The 15707-nt window shown below is 33.0% G+C and overlaps 1 protein-coding gene across 3 annotated transcripts; it reads left to right on the top strand.

The window, feature by feature from the left end:
• Positions 1–7257: 7257 nt before the first annotated feature.
• LOC142622209 (calcium uptake protein, mitochondrial-like) lies at positions 7258–12451 on the top strand. Of its 3 annotated transcripts, XM_075795652.1 has the most exons (6): positions 7258–7777; positions 8362–8585; positions 8790–8873; positions 10644–10851; positions 11615–11911; positions 12002–12451. In XM_075795652.1, the coding sequence occupies exons 2-6, from the start codon at positions 8410–8412 to the stop codon at positions 12152–12154; spliced, it is 918 nt and encodes a 305-aa protein (XP_075651767.1). In that variant the 5' UTR covers positions 7258–7777; positions 8362–8409; the 3' UTR covers positions 12155–12451. The 3 variants fall into 3 exon arrangements, with proteins under 3 accessions (XP_075651767.1, XP_075651765.1, XP_075651766.1); XM_075795650.1 differs by having other exon boundaries at positions 7258–8585; XM_075795651.1 differs by lacking the exon at positions 8790–8873 and having other exon boundaries at positions 7258–8585.
• Positions 12452–15707: the final 3256 nt, after the last annotated feature.

Raw genomic sequence — 15707 nt, 5'->3', positions numbered from 1 at the left:
TATTTAGTTAGTGAATGACGTGACAATCTTTCATTAAAGCAAAATGAGATTCCAGTTAAAAAAATACTAGAAATAAGCAAATTCATCCATTTATAAATTTGTCACATAAAATTCAACAAAATGTTAATTGAGTAGTGGATATGTGGTTAAGGTGGTTGGTAATATATGAAAGTATGTTTCAAAATTCTTGTAGTTTAGTGATTGTAGAAATTTGGGTTCAAATTTTCTCTTCCCCTCTACCGCAATGGTTGGAGTGTGAAGGTAATTACACTAGTAAAAAGACTAGCAATTTAGAAACTGAGTGCCTAAAAAGATGATGCCTTGAAGCCATATTGGCATTAAATAAGGCTATTATTGCGTAGTTCCAGACTATATTTCTTTTACAGAGACTGGGTCACACTCACCATAAGATCCACATCTATGCAAAAGAGAGTGAATATAGTCCGAAACTATACAATACTTTTCCATCAAATATGACAGAAGGATTGTACCATGGGCTAGTGGTGCTACCTCTATGATAATTGCGGTTGGTGTACCTACTCTGATAGGTTAGGCACTTTTGCAGTCTTTACTTCCCAAAATCACTGTGGACTATGGTTGCCGGACCCGAATATTAGCCAGGCCCACGCCACTGACATATCAAGGCAAAGTCAGGCTGGGCGAGTCTTTTGGCTAAAAATTGTAAAAAACGGAGTTTATTATTGTTATATGTACTGTTCAAAGTTATTTAGCAAAATGAGGAGAGAGATTAAATTTCGGCAACGGTATTGCCGAAATTGCAAGAAAAAGTAGAATGTGTCAGGGGAGAGAGGAAAATTGAATTTCGGTAATGAGATTACCGAAATTCTTGTCCGGCCCTTACTTGCGAGCCTGCCCGTGAAGTGCCCAAAATGCTGAAATGAAAAACCAATTGTGGCAATGGCATTGCCGAAAATGGGAGGAAAAAAAAAATTTGTAGCAACCAAGTTGCCGAAAATGGAGGGGGGGAAAAAAATTCTACATCCACAACATTTTTCACAACAAATTACAGGTGGTTAGTTGTTATTGGTTCAAATTTGAACCTAACACTAAGATAACTTTTTTGCTCCAATAATAATAATAAGTAACAACTTGTCATTTATGATTTGTTGTAAAAATATTGTGAAAATGTTGTGAACATATCATTTCTAAAAAAAATTGTGGTGCCGAAATAGAAGGAAAAGGAAAAAAAAAAAAGTGGCAATGTGGCAATGCCATTGCCGAAATAGAGGGAATTTTTTTTTTCCCTCTATTTCGGCAATGGCATTGCCACATTGCCACTTTTTTTTTCTTTTCCTTCTATTTCGGCTCCACGATTTTTTTTGAAATGATACATCAACAACATTTTCACAATATTTTTATAACAAATCATAAATAGCAAGTTGTTACTTATTGTTATTATTGGGGCAAAAAAGTTATCTTAGTGTTAGGTTCAAATTTGAACCAATAACAACTAACCACCTGTAATTTATTGTGAAAAATATTGTGGACGTAGCATCTTTTTTTTTTTTTTCCCTCCATTTTCGGCAACTTGGTTGCCACAATTCTTTTTTTTTTCCTCCCATTTTCGGCAATGCCATTGCCACAATTGGTTTTCCATTTCAGTATTTTGGGCACTTCACGGGCAGGCAGGGTAGGACAAGAATTTCGGTAATGTTATTACCGAAATTCAATTTTCTCTCTCCCCTGACACATTCTACTTTTTCTTGCAATTTCGGCAATACAGTTGCCGAAATTCAGTCTCTCTCCTCATTTTGCCAAATAACTTTGAACAGTACCTATAACAATAATAAACTTCGTTTTTTGCAATTTTTAGCCAAAAGACTCCAGGCTGAGCTCTAATTCTATTTAAGGTCGGTTGGGAGAGCCTTATAAATACAGAAACATAAATTAATACTCTCTATCAGTATTAATCAATAAAATGATAAAATTTTAAAGAAAATATAAATGTTGCCATCAATAAGATATAGTATCAAACCTAATCCTTTTTATAAGTGGCATTGTAGCTCCAAATCTGTACTACAAAATCAACTTTACAGTGTGAGAGTGGGCAGGTAATAAATCCTTTAGTCTAAGGCTTAAAAGTCAGGGGGCCCAATTTCAAGGGAGTAGTTAAGACTTATTGAATTAAATAACCGAGTAGTAGTGGGCAAAAAAAAAATCAACTACCAAATTAGTAGCCCATGCTATTGCCCTAAGCCCCGTTGGTTGGTCTTTGACCTAATATCTCATAACAGAGAAAAGAAAAATTATTCAACTACCCTTGCTTTTACATTTATTTCCTAGATCTTTTTTTTTTTCCCTTTTCTATTAATTTTTTTTTCCTAAATAAATTGAAGAAAGGGAAAAAAGGTAGCTGGACTATATGCATTCTATGCCACATTTATTTGAGTTCCCACCCCATATATTGGATTATATTTTCTTCTTAAAAATAAGATTGGTTTATTTTTGTTGATAGTGATCTAGAAATAGGGTCTTGCTAATGAGTTCTTTTAGGACAATTATTAACGAATTATTTTAAGAAAATTTTGACACTATTTTTATGAGAAATAGAAAAAATAGTCAAAACATTTTTTTTCTTATAAATACTTTTCTAAAATAGTTCACTAATATATGTTCTTAAGGCATCCTTAATGTTACCCTTAAAAAAAGGTAAGCTAGGTATGAAAAAATAATCTTCTAAAAAAAAGTATGAAAAAATAAAAGCTTTTTATTGGGAAAAAAAAAAAACCTGACTTATTTGCTTGTTGTTGGGTGGCTTTATTTTTTCAAGTTGGCACAAAATAAAGGACATCTGACAAAAAAGCATAGGAAAAAAAAGCAACCTCTCAATAGGTATGCACATGAAAAAAAAACTGCACAGTGCAAACGGTTGAAAAAGCTCACGACAAAATTAGCATTTCAAGAAGCAAGATAACATTTAAAAACACGACAAAAATACTATTTTGGTTTTTATATTTTGAGGTCATAGTTAATTTAGTCCCTATATTTTGGTAATAGTTAATTTTGTCCTTATTATTTTTAGCTTGCAATCAAATTAGTCTCTACCGTTAATTCACTAACAGAAAATGCCTACATGACAAACAGTGTGCATCATTGGCGCACATGTGGCTAATAAAATATTAAAAAATGATTTAATTGCTCCTTAAAAAAAAAGCTACATCAGCAACTTTATAAATAAAAAAGTACACATCAGAAAGGAAAAAATAATTGTATGATGAGTTTTTTTTTTTTTAAAAGCCATCAAGTTTTTCTTACACTTTCTTGATTGTTGGGGTCCGCAATGGTTGTCAAAAAGCAATTTAGGATTTCAAAATTTCTAGGGCTTCAGTTTTTATTTATTTATTTATAATAATTTGAGATAATTATTGTCGGTATAAGTAAGGAACAATTGTTGAATAATAACCTTATGTTTATGAATTGTGAATTAATCAATTGATTGTGTTAGTGCAAAATGAGGAGCAGTTGTTGAGTATTGTATGATTGTTTGTGTTCATGTGGCATGGGATTTGCTACTTTTGTGTTGCTGAATACATATTCAAAGGGTCAGTAAGTGATAATGATAAGTATTATTGCAAGATAATGAATGCATTTTCTGGGTTTAGCTTGATTTTTGTGTTTCCAGTTGCTCTGTTTGGCTAATAAGAAAGTCCAAGAAAAGCTTGATTATTTGTTTTTAAAAGCTAATCCTTTCAAAAAAAAAAAAAAATTCTAATGTTGATTTTTTTATTCTTAAAAATTGCTGATGTGGCTTTTTAAATAGAAATTAAATATTATTTTAATATTTTATTAGCCACACGTGCGCCAAATATGTACACCATTTACCCGTTAGTGAATTAATCATAAGGACCAATTTGACTGCAAGTTGAAAATAACAGGGATTAAATTGACTATTACCAAAATGTAGGGACCAAATTGATCTCCAAAATGTAGGGACCATAATGGTGTTTTCGTCTAAAAACAATTGCCAATATGGCCTGTAGGCCATCTGATATATACATCAATGATCCATCTAGTCTTGGTCGAATTCCATCAAAACCTTTTACCTAGCAAACAAAAATTATGGAAGGTCCACTAATTAATCCATTACCAGTTAGCTAGTTTAATTGGTAGAATAATATTTTGACCTTCACTGGGTATAAGGAATCCAATGAATAGTGGAGGCCCAGTAATCCATTATCTCCGATTCTCCATTGATCACAAATCAGTGAAAGCAAGTTTATGAATTACAACTCCATATTGGAAAAAGTTATTACAATAAAAAATTATAACAATCATATTGGAAAAATTTATAACAATCAAATTAAGTAATGGTTAATTTGTGGATTACAATTAACTCAACTGGTAAAGTTTATTGTTGTCGAATAAGAGATCTAAAATTCAATCTTCACCTACATTAAAAACCAATCGGTGTCTTAGTATGATGCTAAAAAAACTATTATCAAGTTGAAATTCACTCAAAAAAAAAGTATTGCTTTATATGATCCGCAGGTATAACTATTTGTGTGATTAATATATTTATTGTAGTACAATTGAATTTACCTATCATGACAGAGAGCCTGTTAAACCTATTTCATGAAAAGTGGCATCCAATTTGGTCATGCAATAGATGGCCAAATAATCTTCTACGATAATATGTCCAACCTATTTCAAGAATTGTGACCTCCAACTTAAGCATAGTCGAACTACCACCATGGCTTTCAATTTTTGTTGCAAATCATGTTAGTTGAACTTGGATTTGGACAAGGTACCAGCGTCAAGTTAAGGTCAAATTGAATTTCTTCAAGGTATATAGGTGATACAGATCAATCATCTCATCTACCTTACATCCATGTTTTCTCTATAATGAATTTTATAACTTCTTAGAATGCGTTTATGAAAAATGAGTAACATATGTTTCTATCTCACATAATATAATAAAAGAAAAGACTTCATCTTCTTTTTTAGGGTTTGAGAGATAATTGGCAAGTCTGAAATATGTGATTGGTAAGTAGGATTATCCGCAATTATTTTTTAAGAGATTGATTCCTAACTTAAATCCACAACACGAGCTTTGAATATAAGATACTTGCCATCACACCTAGATTTGATCTCTCTTTTATAACATAAAATAAAAGATTTTGCATGTATAATTACCTAAAAAGAGTGAAACATCAACAAAAAAAAAAAAAAACTGTAAACAAACTTGCCAATAGAATTAGTCTATGAATGTTAAGCCTTCTGTCCAATACTTCTATGCACAGAATGGGATACAAATTAATGTCTAATCATTTTAGAACACATGTCTGTCCATGTTACAGTGTATTGATAACTATGTGCAAACCAGGATTCGGATTTGGTGCAATAGGTAAGGCTATTACACCATGTAGGCATGTCCACTGGTCGGTTCAAGTCAGGTTTGCGCCCAACCTGGAATCGACTTGCCAAATTCGGGTGGCAAAGATGCTGACCCGCCGTCAATCGCCGGAATCTACAGGTCGAATCGATTTCGGTTCGGGTCGGCAGCAATTTTTTTCAAGTTGAAATTGACAGATCTCAACGATGGAGGTCTTGGCGCTGGCGATGGAGATCTGGTTGGATCTCGACAGATTTGTGTCTAGAGAGAGGAGTCTGGTCGAGTCAGTTGGACTCGGTTTTTCATGCAAAGAACTGTCAATCGACCCATTGAAGTTGGTTTTTGAAAATGGCAATCCACCGCCGACCGTCGCTGGTGGCAGGTCAGGGGGGTTTCAGTATGGGTGGAACGGCTTGGGCGGGTGGGTCAGGTCTCAGGTTTGGATAGAGGGCCCTAACACAATGCAATTATGAAAGAAAAGTGTTGAGAAGGTAAGGTGGAAAAAATGTTAAAACTTTTGATCTAAAGGTTGATATTAAAAGTAAGTTTTTGAACCTTTAATCTTTGACCATCAAAAGTGGTGTTGCATGGGCAACACCTATAAAAGACCCACGTGACATAAGTGTTTGGCTAATCGGCCATAACAGTTAACTAACTTTCAAAAAAAAAAAAAAAACCGTTAACAAGCTAATCTCAGTCATTAACAACCTCCATTTTTCCCGCTCTAAACCTTAAGGCACATAATCTCCGTCAAATCCGTACCAATACTAGAATGTTTCTCTCTTTATTATTGTATCCTCTTTGTCTCTCTTTTCTTAACCTTACTCACAACACAAACACTCTCAACGATACTATGTTGTCTTGTTCATCTCTAAGAAAATCCTCGCCGTCCATCCACCAAGTTGTTGCTCTTCAACGCTTCAATACTCGCCATCTATTCAACCAATCACAACCCTTCACCTCATCATCATCGTCTTCGTTGTCATCGTCACCGAGCTCGTTTCGTGGGTCGGCCTACGATGACAGCAAGAGTAGAGGCTCGGGTTATAGTTTGTTTATGAGATCAGTCGTCTCTGCTGGGATTGTGATTGTTGGATCCAGCTTAGGATTTTGCCAATGGTTTTCTTCTCCTTCTTCTTTGAATACGAATTCCTTTCTATCTTTTTCCGATTGGCCTAAAGATACGACATGGGCACCAAATCATGATGAACCTTTTCGACATTCAAAGTCTGAAAAAAAATCCAAGTTTCTCTTTGGAGGTACGTACCTCTTAATTGATATTCATTTGCTTAAACAATTTTTTATTTTTTATTTTTAGATCATAATTTTATTTATATTGGATTTGTGCATTTTAATCACAGGGTAGTCTTATGGGCATGTCATTTTGCAATGCATGCAGCACTTTGATTTGTTCATGAATCATGATACCCTTACACCCACAATGTGAATGACTACAGGCCAATGTGAGGAGTACATGGTGATGCTCACAGTAAATATCATTAAAGTTTTCAGTTTGTAATACCAGTTTGGATTGTTTTATAAAAATAAAATATAATAAAAAAATTCTTTTCTTTCAAACTAATCTTACAAAATTTTCGTTTAATGGTGTTGGAGTTTTATATTCACGAGTAAGGCATGTTATCATATGAAGCTATTTTTTATTTTAGATGTACTCTTAAGGCCATGCCACACATTCTCTAATTTCACATGTAAATAGATATACTATGAGTTAATAATGTACTCTTTTTTTAGACATATCTATTTACAGTAATAAAGCTATCCATACTTATTGGATTTGTCTGTTATTTCAGATGCGTATCGGAGAAGAGTTTTCTTTAAGTATGAAAAACGAATAAGGTTGCGAAGTCCCCCTATAAAGGCATGGCATCTTTAAGAAAGTTTTTACAATTGTTGGCCAGGTGCTTATGTGCACTGCATTCATATTTCCATCCTGCAAGCCCACAGAGAAAGTTATGGTGACTAGTTATCTAACCGGAAACAACACCTAGTTACAACTGACTTCTTTTATTTGTTTAACTGAAGTAGCTTGTCACAATCAATCATTTTTTAGTTATAAGCAAGATTTATATACTAGATTGCAATAACATATAGATTATTGTTGCATGACAAATGCTATTCTTGTAGTTGTAATGTATTAATTATTTATAGTACAAATGTATGATAGAAGAGAATCTGTGATATAGGATATCAGGAGGCGGTCTTCAAATCTTGAGTACAACTGACTGTAACAGGGTTTTCATTGAGGTAGTTCCTGTCACACTTTTTGATATAGGAAATGAATAGAAACCAAGTTTTACACTGATGAGGTTGCCTGGTTGAACCAGGATGTAAATCTTAGAAAGGAAGAACCACATCTGAGGAGAATCAGTGGCCATTTCACAGGCTATATGGAAAGATATAAAGGTTCTAATGTCTTCCGTCTGGTTACATTAAAATTGTTGAAGCAACAAAACACAAACTTCTTCAAAATTGTGTGGTCATTGAAGTTACCACAACTTTAAACATAATTTCTGAGGAGATGCATGCCAAGTTTTCAATGAGTATCCAATTCATGGCAGTCCACACATTTCCAATGAAAGAACAACTACCAGAAAGTTGGAAGTGCCACATATTAATAAAATAAAATTGGGTACAGTACCTTTGGGTACAGTACCTTAATTAAAGTACATTAAGTTCCCCAAATATATTTAGAAATCTGGTTGCATTGACCAATAAAACACAAAAAAAAAAGTTATTATTTCCAAGGACAATAAAATTCAATGCAACTGTGTTTGAATTTAATTGGGAAATCTAAAGTATTGTACCTCTGTTTTTCCCCTATGAATATCAGTTAAGATTAACTCACTGTACAAATGTTAATCTTCTGTCTTCTTTGCTAGGCAATAGCGTAGCTTCTACTTGATATGAATGGTAGATGTGAATCATATTATGTTTTTGTTTACACAAAATGTTCACTTATGGCCTCATGCACCATGTTTGCCTCCCAGGTCTTTGAGTACTTTGCATCCGTTAGAACACCTTCAGGAGAGACTTTTATGACACCAGCTGACTTGATGCGAGCCATTGTTCCAGTTTTTCCTCCATCTGAATCAAATCGTGTTAGGGAGGGATATTTGAGAGGGGAGCGGGTTCCTGGAGAGTTACATTGTGCACCTTCAAAATTTTTTATGCTTTTTGACACAAACAATGATGGACTCATTTCTTTTGCAGAGTGAGTCAATACCCTTTAATAGTTAGTTTGCTTTGAAGTTGTGTGTGATTAATGTTTTTTTCCCCCATTAATGGAGGTGTATGAACCAAAATAACTTAAACAAAATATGTATCAACAAACATTGTTTATTTGAATCGAAATGCAGCATATTGAGCTTTAAAATTGAAGAGAGATCTAAAGCACTCTGTTCATTCCTAATGCCAGGTACATTTTTTTTGTTACACTACTCAGCATCCCTGAGTCCAGCTTTACAGTGGCATTTAAAATGTTTGATCTTGACAATAACGGGTAGGTATCTTGTGTTTCCATTAAACACCATGTCAAGAGGCTAATTTTTCATTAGTGCCTACAATGTGTTTTCTCTATTTAATATTTTTTTTCACTGAAATTATGAGTGCATGCAGCATGTTAGTCGATCTGCTTAGATGTTAATCTCACTTCTCATTTCCATGTGATCTTTATTGTTCTTTAATTATGAGCACTCTATCATAATCCAAAAAACGTACTAAAAGATGGAGCTTCTCCATTTTTGTGGCATAATAGAAACTTAGGAGTAATGAAGGCTGTCTTCAATTGTTATACTGTTTTTAGTTTCTCTTGAACATTAATATTAGCAGAGTGGTCAAAGATAGGTCAGGTGACCTGCGTTGTGCTGTCCTCCCTTGAGACTTTGACACCATTTATCTCAGCCTCGAAGTGGTCTTACAAAATTTGCAAGATATCCCAAAAGAATTAGTCACAATTAAAGCGCCCTAGAATCACTTATATAACTCAGATCAACCTATAATATGCCTAATGCAGAGCTAAGAACCTGTACATGCCTTTACATTTTCAAATCATCAGTGAATCATATTCTAAATCTTTGGTGTGGGATACCACATATCGCACTCTAGATATAATTAAAACCATGATATGCCAAAGGAAAGAAATAAATTGAACTCTACAAACTCTTGAATCTTGAACTTGAGCGGTTGCCAGCTAGAAAAATCTACTGTGCCTTTTAGTTTTATGAAGAGCCATCTCCTCTACTGGCTTATAGAGCAATATGGCTAGTCTCACTGTTTCAATAATTTCTTTTGGTCTCTTCCTTGTTCTTGCACATGATTTGACCTAGCTGTGATGAAATTCCATATTCTTTTTCAATTGGTGTATTAATTCTACCTATAACTTTTTCATGAATGCATCCATTCTTATCCTATATTTTCTTTCACAGGGGTCTTTTGATCTCAAAATCCTTAATTTTGCTGCAATCAGATAGGGATGTGCTTGAGTGCTTGGTATTTTGTAACACACTGAATTATTGGCCTTATAATGTTCATAAATTTTCTAAAACTTGAATGGTGGTATTCTACACAATCAAATAGCACATAACAGGTAATGCACCAATAATTATTCCCTACTAATTTTACGGGTGAATTTGACAAAAAGAGAAGGGAATGAAGTCTGAATTTTATGATCAAGATAACAAATTACCAAAACTGCAAGAAATTTACCTTGTTCCATTCTTGAGTGACTTCAATAGCCATATTGGATTTGTCTAAAATCAACAAAATAAAAAGAATCACCTCCTTTGTGATGAAAGAGCCTGTGTTGCTGATGATTGTACTAGGGAAGAGGGTATAATAAATAGTGTCTCCAGATATTTAGTCTAACAACATACTTCAAAGGAAGATGGTTGTAAAGTTGCTCTACACATTATGATCCAACTGTGAAGATAGTTTTTTATATTGTCTAACCACTATTACTTCTGCTATTTAACTTATAGATTGTTATGACCTTCTTAATTCTTTTATAGAACTTTGCACCATTCTTGAGTACAGTAAACAAGAAATATTCACGTATCATTCATAATTTATAGTTAGCATCTATATGTGTTAGCATTGTTGAGTTATATTTGACCTAAATTTGGTATCAACAGAGGCAAGTCTTTTAGGTATGCTAAATGGTATTGAATTACTGCAAGATAGTTTTCTCCATTGGCATTTATATAAATAGGTGCTGCTAACATTTTTCTATTTACTGATTTTTGAATACTAACTTACAAAAGCCCATCAACAGAGAAATTGACAGGGAGGAATTCAAGAAAGTGATGGCCTTGTTGCGATCTCAAAATAGACAAGGAGCTCAGTCCAGGGACAGTTGGCGACTTGGTCTCAAAGTTTCTGTAGAAAATGGGGGGCTGTTGGAGTACTTTTTTGGCACAGATGGCAAAGCTTGCCTACAACATGGAAGATTTGTTCAATTCTTAAGGGACTTACATGATGAAGTAAGAGGTTCTTCCCCTCTCTCTTACATGGTTCTGGCATTTCCATACTGTGGTTTCTTTTTTGCCAAAGATAGTGTCACAGTGAATTGCAAATAATTAAGCTTTTTTCAAATTCTGATTGTTTTATACTATTTAGAGATTTGGCATATTCTGCTGCATCTATCTGTGTTTTGATATCTGATTGGACATGATCTTGGAATGCTAGTCATTGCATTTTGTTTAATGCCAAATATGAGATTAAAAAAATGGCTTACAAAACCACACCAAGGGTTCAGCAATAGCTAGCTTATCTTGAATCTATCGTCACGTTTCTGTGCAATGTGAAATTCTCTTGGACAATGATCTTGAACTGAAATCATATGTTTATCAAGCAAACACTGGCATATTTATCAAAAGTTATCCATTCTTTTTGGTTGATATTACCTAATGTGGCACTTTATTTGTATATAGTTGCAAGAATTCTCTGAAGATGATACTTTGAAGCATATGATCTCCTAATAGGTTAGACACAGTTCTTGTGGCCATTAGGAGGCCTTTTTCCTAGAAAAAATATTCCTACCATATTGATGGTATCTCTTTTTTTAATGCTCAAAACTTAAATTAAAGTGACTAAGGAAATATAGTCCAAGGCACAACCTTTCCAACTTATACTTTATTATCATATCATATTCCTGCTAATTCATTCAGTCATTTCCTCGCTTCATGTTGATTTGTCATTTGGGATTTGTGGATATTGAAAATACGTATATTTATAATTTTACAGATCTTGCAGTTGGAGTTCTGCCACTATGACTATAGTTCACGAGGAACCATATCAGCCAAAGATTTTGCCTTGTCCTTAGTTGCATCAGTTGACATCAACCACATAAACAGGATGCTTGATCGGGTTGATGAATTGGACAATGAGCTGCATCTTAGAGACATAAGAATTACATTTGAAGAATTTAAAGCTTTCGCAGAACTGCGTAAAGAGTTGCAGCCCCTCTCTCTGGCCATTTTCAGTTATGGAAAAGTAAATGGCTCGTTGACGAAAAACGATTTCCAGAGAGCTGCATCCCAAGTACATTTACCTAAAACTATCCTTACTTTTTCACTAGTAGCTTCCCAAGTATAGTCTCTTTTTCTAATGATGTTATTCAATTTATGATAGGTATGCGGCATCTCTATTACAGATAATGTGGTTGACATAATATTCCATGTGTTTGACTCAAATCGTGATGGGAATTTAAGCTCAAGTGAGTTTGTAAGAGCTTTACAAAGAAGGGAAACTGACAATCTGTGCTCTGGCTCCGAGGGATTGTAATCTTGCTGGATGAACTGTACAACCAATTGTTCTTCTACAAAGATGCTCCGTTAATTTGTTGAATGCAAGAAGAATCCTTTGTAAGTGTTAATACGTAGGGCACTGATAATGTTGAAGACCAAGAAACTATTGTACAGCTGGGGATCTTGAATATCCTCTCCTTCGTTTCTTGCTCAGCCAAAAAATAGGATGGGGATCATGTACAGTTTTTTTTTTTTAGAATTTCAAGCTATGATGTCCGCTTTTGATAATAGCTCTTTATCATTAAATCAAGATACCAATTGGTTTTTGGTGTAATCGGGAATCATGTACAGCCCTAGTTGAAGCATTTTGGGGTATTAAAATCTCAAGCAGGCTAGTCATACTGATTTTAGCAGTGCTAGTACACTGATTTTGGCGAATTTTGATATGGGGTAAGGTGGTTCATGATTGTGCATGCACTGCCTTAATATGCAATGGCAAAATCCCGTGTTTATTATTGAACCATTTTGCCAACGACATACCCTTTCTAATTCATGAACGACAGCCAGCATACGACAATCTTTAGGCAGACGACTTGACATTTGTCACACTTCAATAAAAATGCCCTTTCAAATAATTTCTTTTATTAAGAGAAGCAACTTGTTAATGTGGTTGATGCAGTTCATTGTCCAAGTCAAATGTAATTTTTTATTAAAAGAAATGAAATTCTTTTATTATAGATGGGGGGTTTTTTTTTTTTTTTTTGATAGGATAGAATGAGGGCCTCTATAAATGTTATATGTATTATTTTTATTCCTATTGTATGAGTAAAGTTTGAAATTTGTTAGGGCTTATTCAAATAAGATAGATTAAATTAGGAATTTGTTATGATATATTCAAATAAGTTAATGTATAACGACGGATGAGTTATAATTATTCTATTTTTAGATTGTAGAAAATTAGAATTTATGTTTTTATATATAGTTATAAATTTAGATGTGGATAATGAATAAATTGTTAACTAATCTAACTTGGAGGTTGAGGTTTGTCAAAGTAGTAAATGGATTGATAGAGGTAAGAGCAAAGAAAATAAGAAATCATCAAATGACAAGTCTGTAAGCTAAACGACAGCATAGTGTTATAGCAGATAGTGTAAAACGGCTAGTAGTTCAATATTTGTATATAAGTGTTGAGTGTGTGATTGGCACGTGTGAGTGTTTGTTAGTTTGTTATTATTGGAGGGAAAGTTAGTTACTCCTCCTCTGCTATATATATATATATATATATATATATATATATATATATATATATATATATATATATATCAGTGTATACCCTTGTACAGAATTAATTCAATATAGAACTTTTTCTCTAGAAGTTTCTCTGTTTTCCAATAAGGTTTCTATCAAACAAATTATTACTTTTTTTTTCTTAATCAAAAAGAGAATTATCCAAAAAATTAATCATCATTCACAAACCAATTTACTACTCAATTAGGTAATACATAGGAGTATTTGGCATGATTGATCTACGGTATTTGCTTCTTACTAGTAGGGTTTTTTTTTTTTTTAATATTTAAAATGCAACTTCCAAGTTCTTACCAACGGTTAAAGATATTGCTGAATTATTAAAGGGAATATACTTCCACTTCTTTTGTTCCCTCTATTTAAGCAAACATATGACCCTCATAGTGGTAGGTAGAAACACACCACTAACATAAAATAAAATTTAAAAAAGGATATTCCACAGTCATTTTTGATTAAACACCAATTCTTTAGCCTGTGGCTGATCCTGCGGTTCTTCTCAAGTAATAATGCGTGTTCGATGACACCAATCCCTATCATTTGTAGAAATGTGTGCTAAATAAAGATTAAAAATATCAGAAAAGTTGATATTCAAGATGAAACAGGCCAGTGTAAAGAATTAGAATCCATTAGTCCTTTGCAGAAATATAATATTAATGATGATTAAGTGGAGAATTTTTTTTTTTGTCATATTAACTTTATCAATGGGTCAGTTTTCCGTTATGATTATTATTTATCATCAAATCAAGACACCAATTAATTTTTAGTGTAAGCAGGATTTAAGTCTTAGATCTTTTATTCGATGGCAAAAGATATTACCAGTTAAGAATGCAACTTTGCGGAATTGGTGGACCTTCTTAACTCAGATAGGATTTGCTCCTTGAAGTGGCTTGGATTTTGAAGAATGTTAAGCTAATTTGTAAACAATTTGTTAATATATCATTTGTCTCTATTCCTTTAAAATTTAATCGTACTGCTCTAACTCTTTCTATTGTTGCAAAAAAGAATGAGGAGACCATTATTTGGATAAAAGAATGCCTATCTTTTTTCTATTCCATTGTACAACATGATATTGAATAAAATCTACTATAGATTCCTTTCAAAAAAGAAGAAGAGAAGAACACTGAAACTAAAAGTCTTAATCAATCATTTTCTCACTTATACAAACTCGAATATTCGATAGAGTTTTTTTTTTTTTTGAGGGGGAATATTCGATAGAGTTAGTGATATAGTAGTTGTGGTGGATAATTTCCAACTTTTAAAGTCAAGTTAATAAATAGTTAATACGTGTTGTGGTTGCTTGAATCAATAATCCAACCTAGTAACTAAATATATTCGCCGTTTTTAATACGCCGTTTTTATAGTTGTCACTTGCCTAAAAAGTTCTTTGGTAATACAAAGAAAAAGAAGATAGAAAAGAAAGGAATGTTAAAAGTTTTCATTGTTTGGTAGAGTCGAAATAAGAAGGATCGAAGGAAAGTAAAATGATGCAAATTTACGTTCAGGCCCACTAATAGCCATTTACCAAATTTATTATTTTGTACAATTATTACATGTAATAGGCATGAGTTATATTCCACTGGTCTGTTTGGATCCCTTAAATTTGGATTTGGATTTGAGCGGGCTTAAATCCAAATCTTTTGTTTAGAAAGTTTAAAAAAAGTTAAGAATTTAGATTTGACAAATTCACCAAGAATTTTACATATCTAAAATGCTTGGATTTGAAATAACTTCTAAAATCAATGGATTTAAAATTCCTTGATTTCAAATCTATTAATTTCAAATCCAAATTCAAGTTCCCAAACACAACCCACAAGTGTGGATCCAACCCCATGTGATGGCCATGGAGATATAACAAACACACATAATTATACCACCTCCACCAAAGATAGGGAGAAATTTGGAGGCAACGAGGGACAAGTTATAAGGAATGTTTGAATTTACCGTTTTAATCCCCATTTAATTTTTTTTTGGGTAAAAAAAACTATTTGACATTTTTTAGTTTCTTTCGGCCGTTAACAATATAAATATTATAGAAAAAAAAGTTTATTAAGAGCATGACTGGAGCATCTCAATAATTAGTAATGTGCAAATAAATAGAGATGTTTTAACATAATTTTTTTTGAAAAAAAAAAATTAACTAAGTTTTAAAAAACGAAATAACAGTATAGATTAAGTCAAAATATAATATTTAAATTCTATGTTTTAAAGCATAAAATAAAAAATTAATGAATATCTAGAATATAATAGTTATATACATATCATTTTTTTTATAGATACAATAGTAT

Source organism: Castanea sativa, chromosome 1 (genome assembly GCF_040712315.1).
Source record: "Castanea sativa cultivar Marrone di Chiusa Pesio chromosome 1, ASM4071231v1".
NCBI lineage: Eukaryota > Viridiplantae > Streptophyta > Magnoliopsida > Fagales > Fagaceae > Castanea > Castanea sativa.
This window is presented reverse-complemented; position numbering and strand designations above follow the sequence as displayed.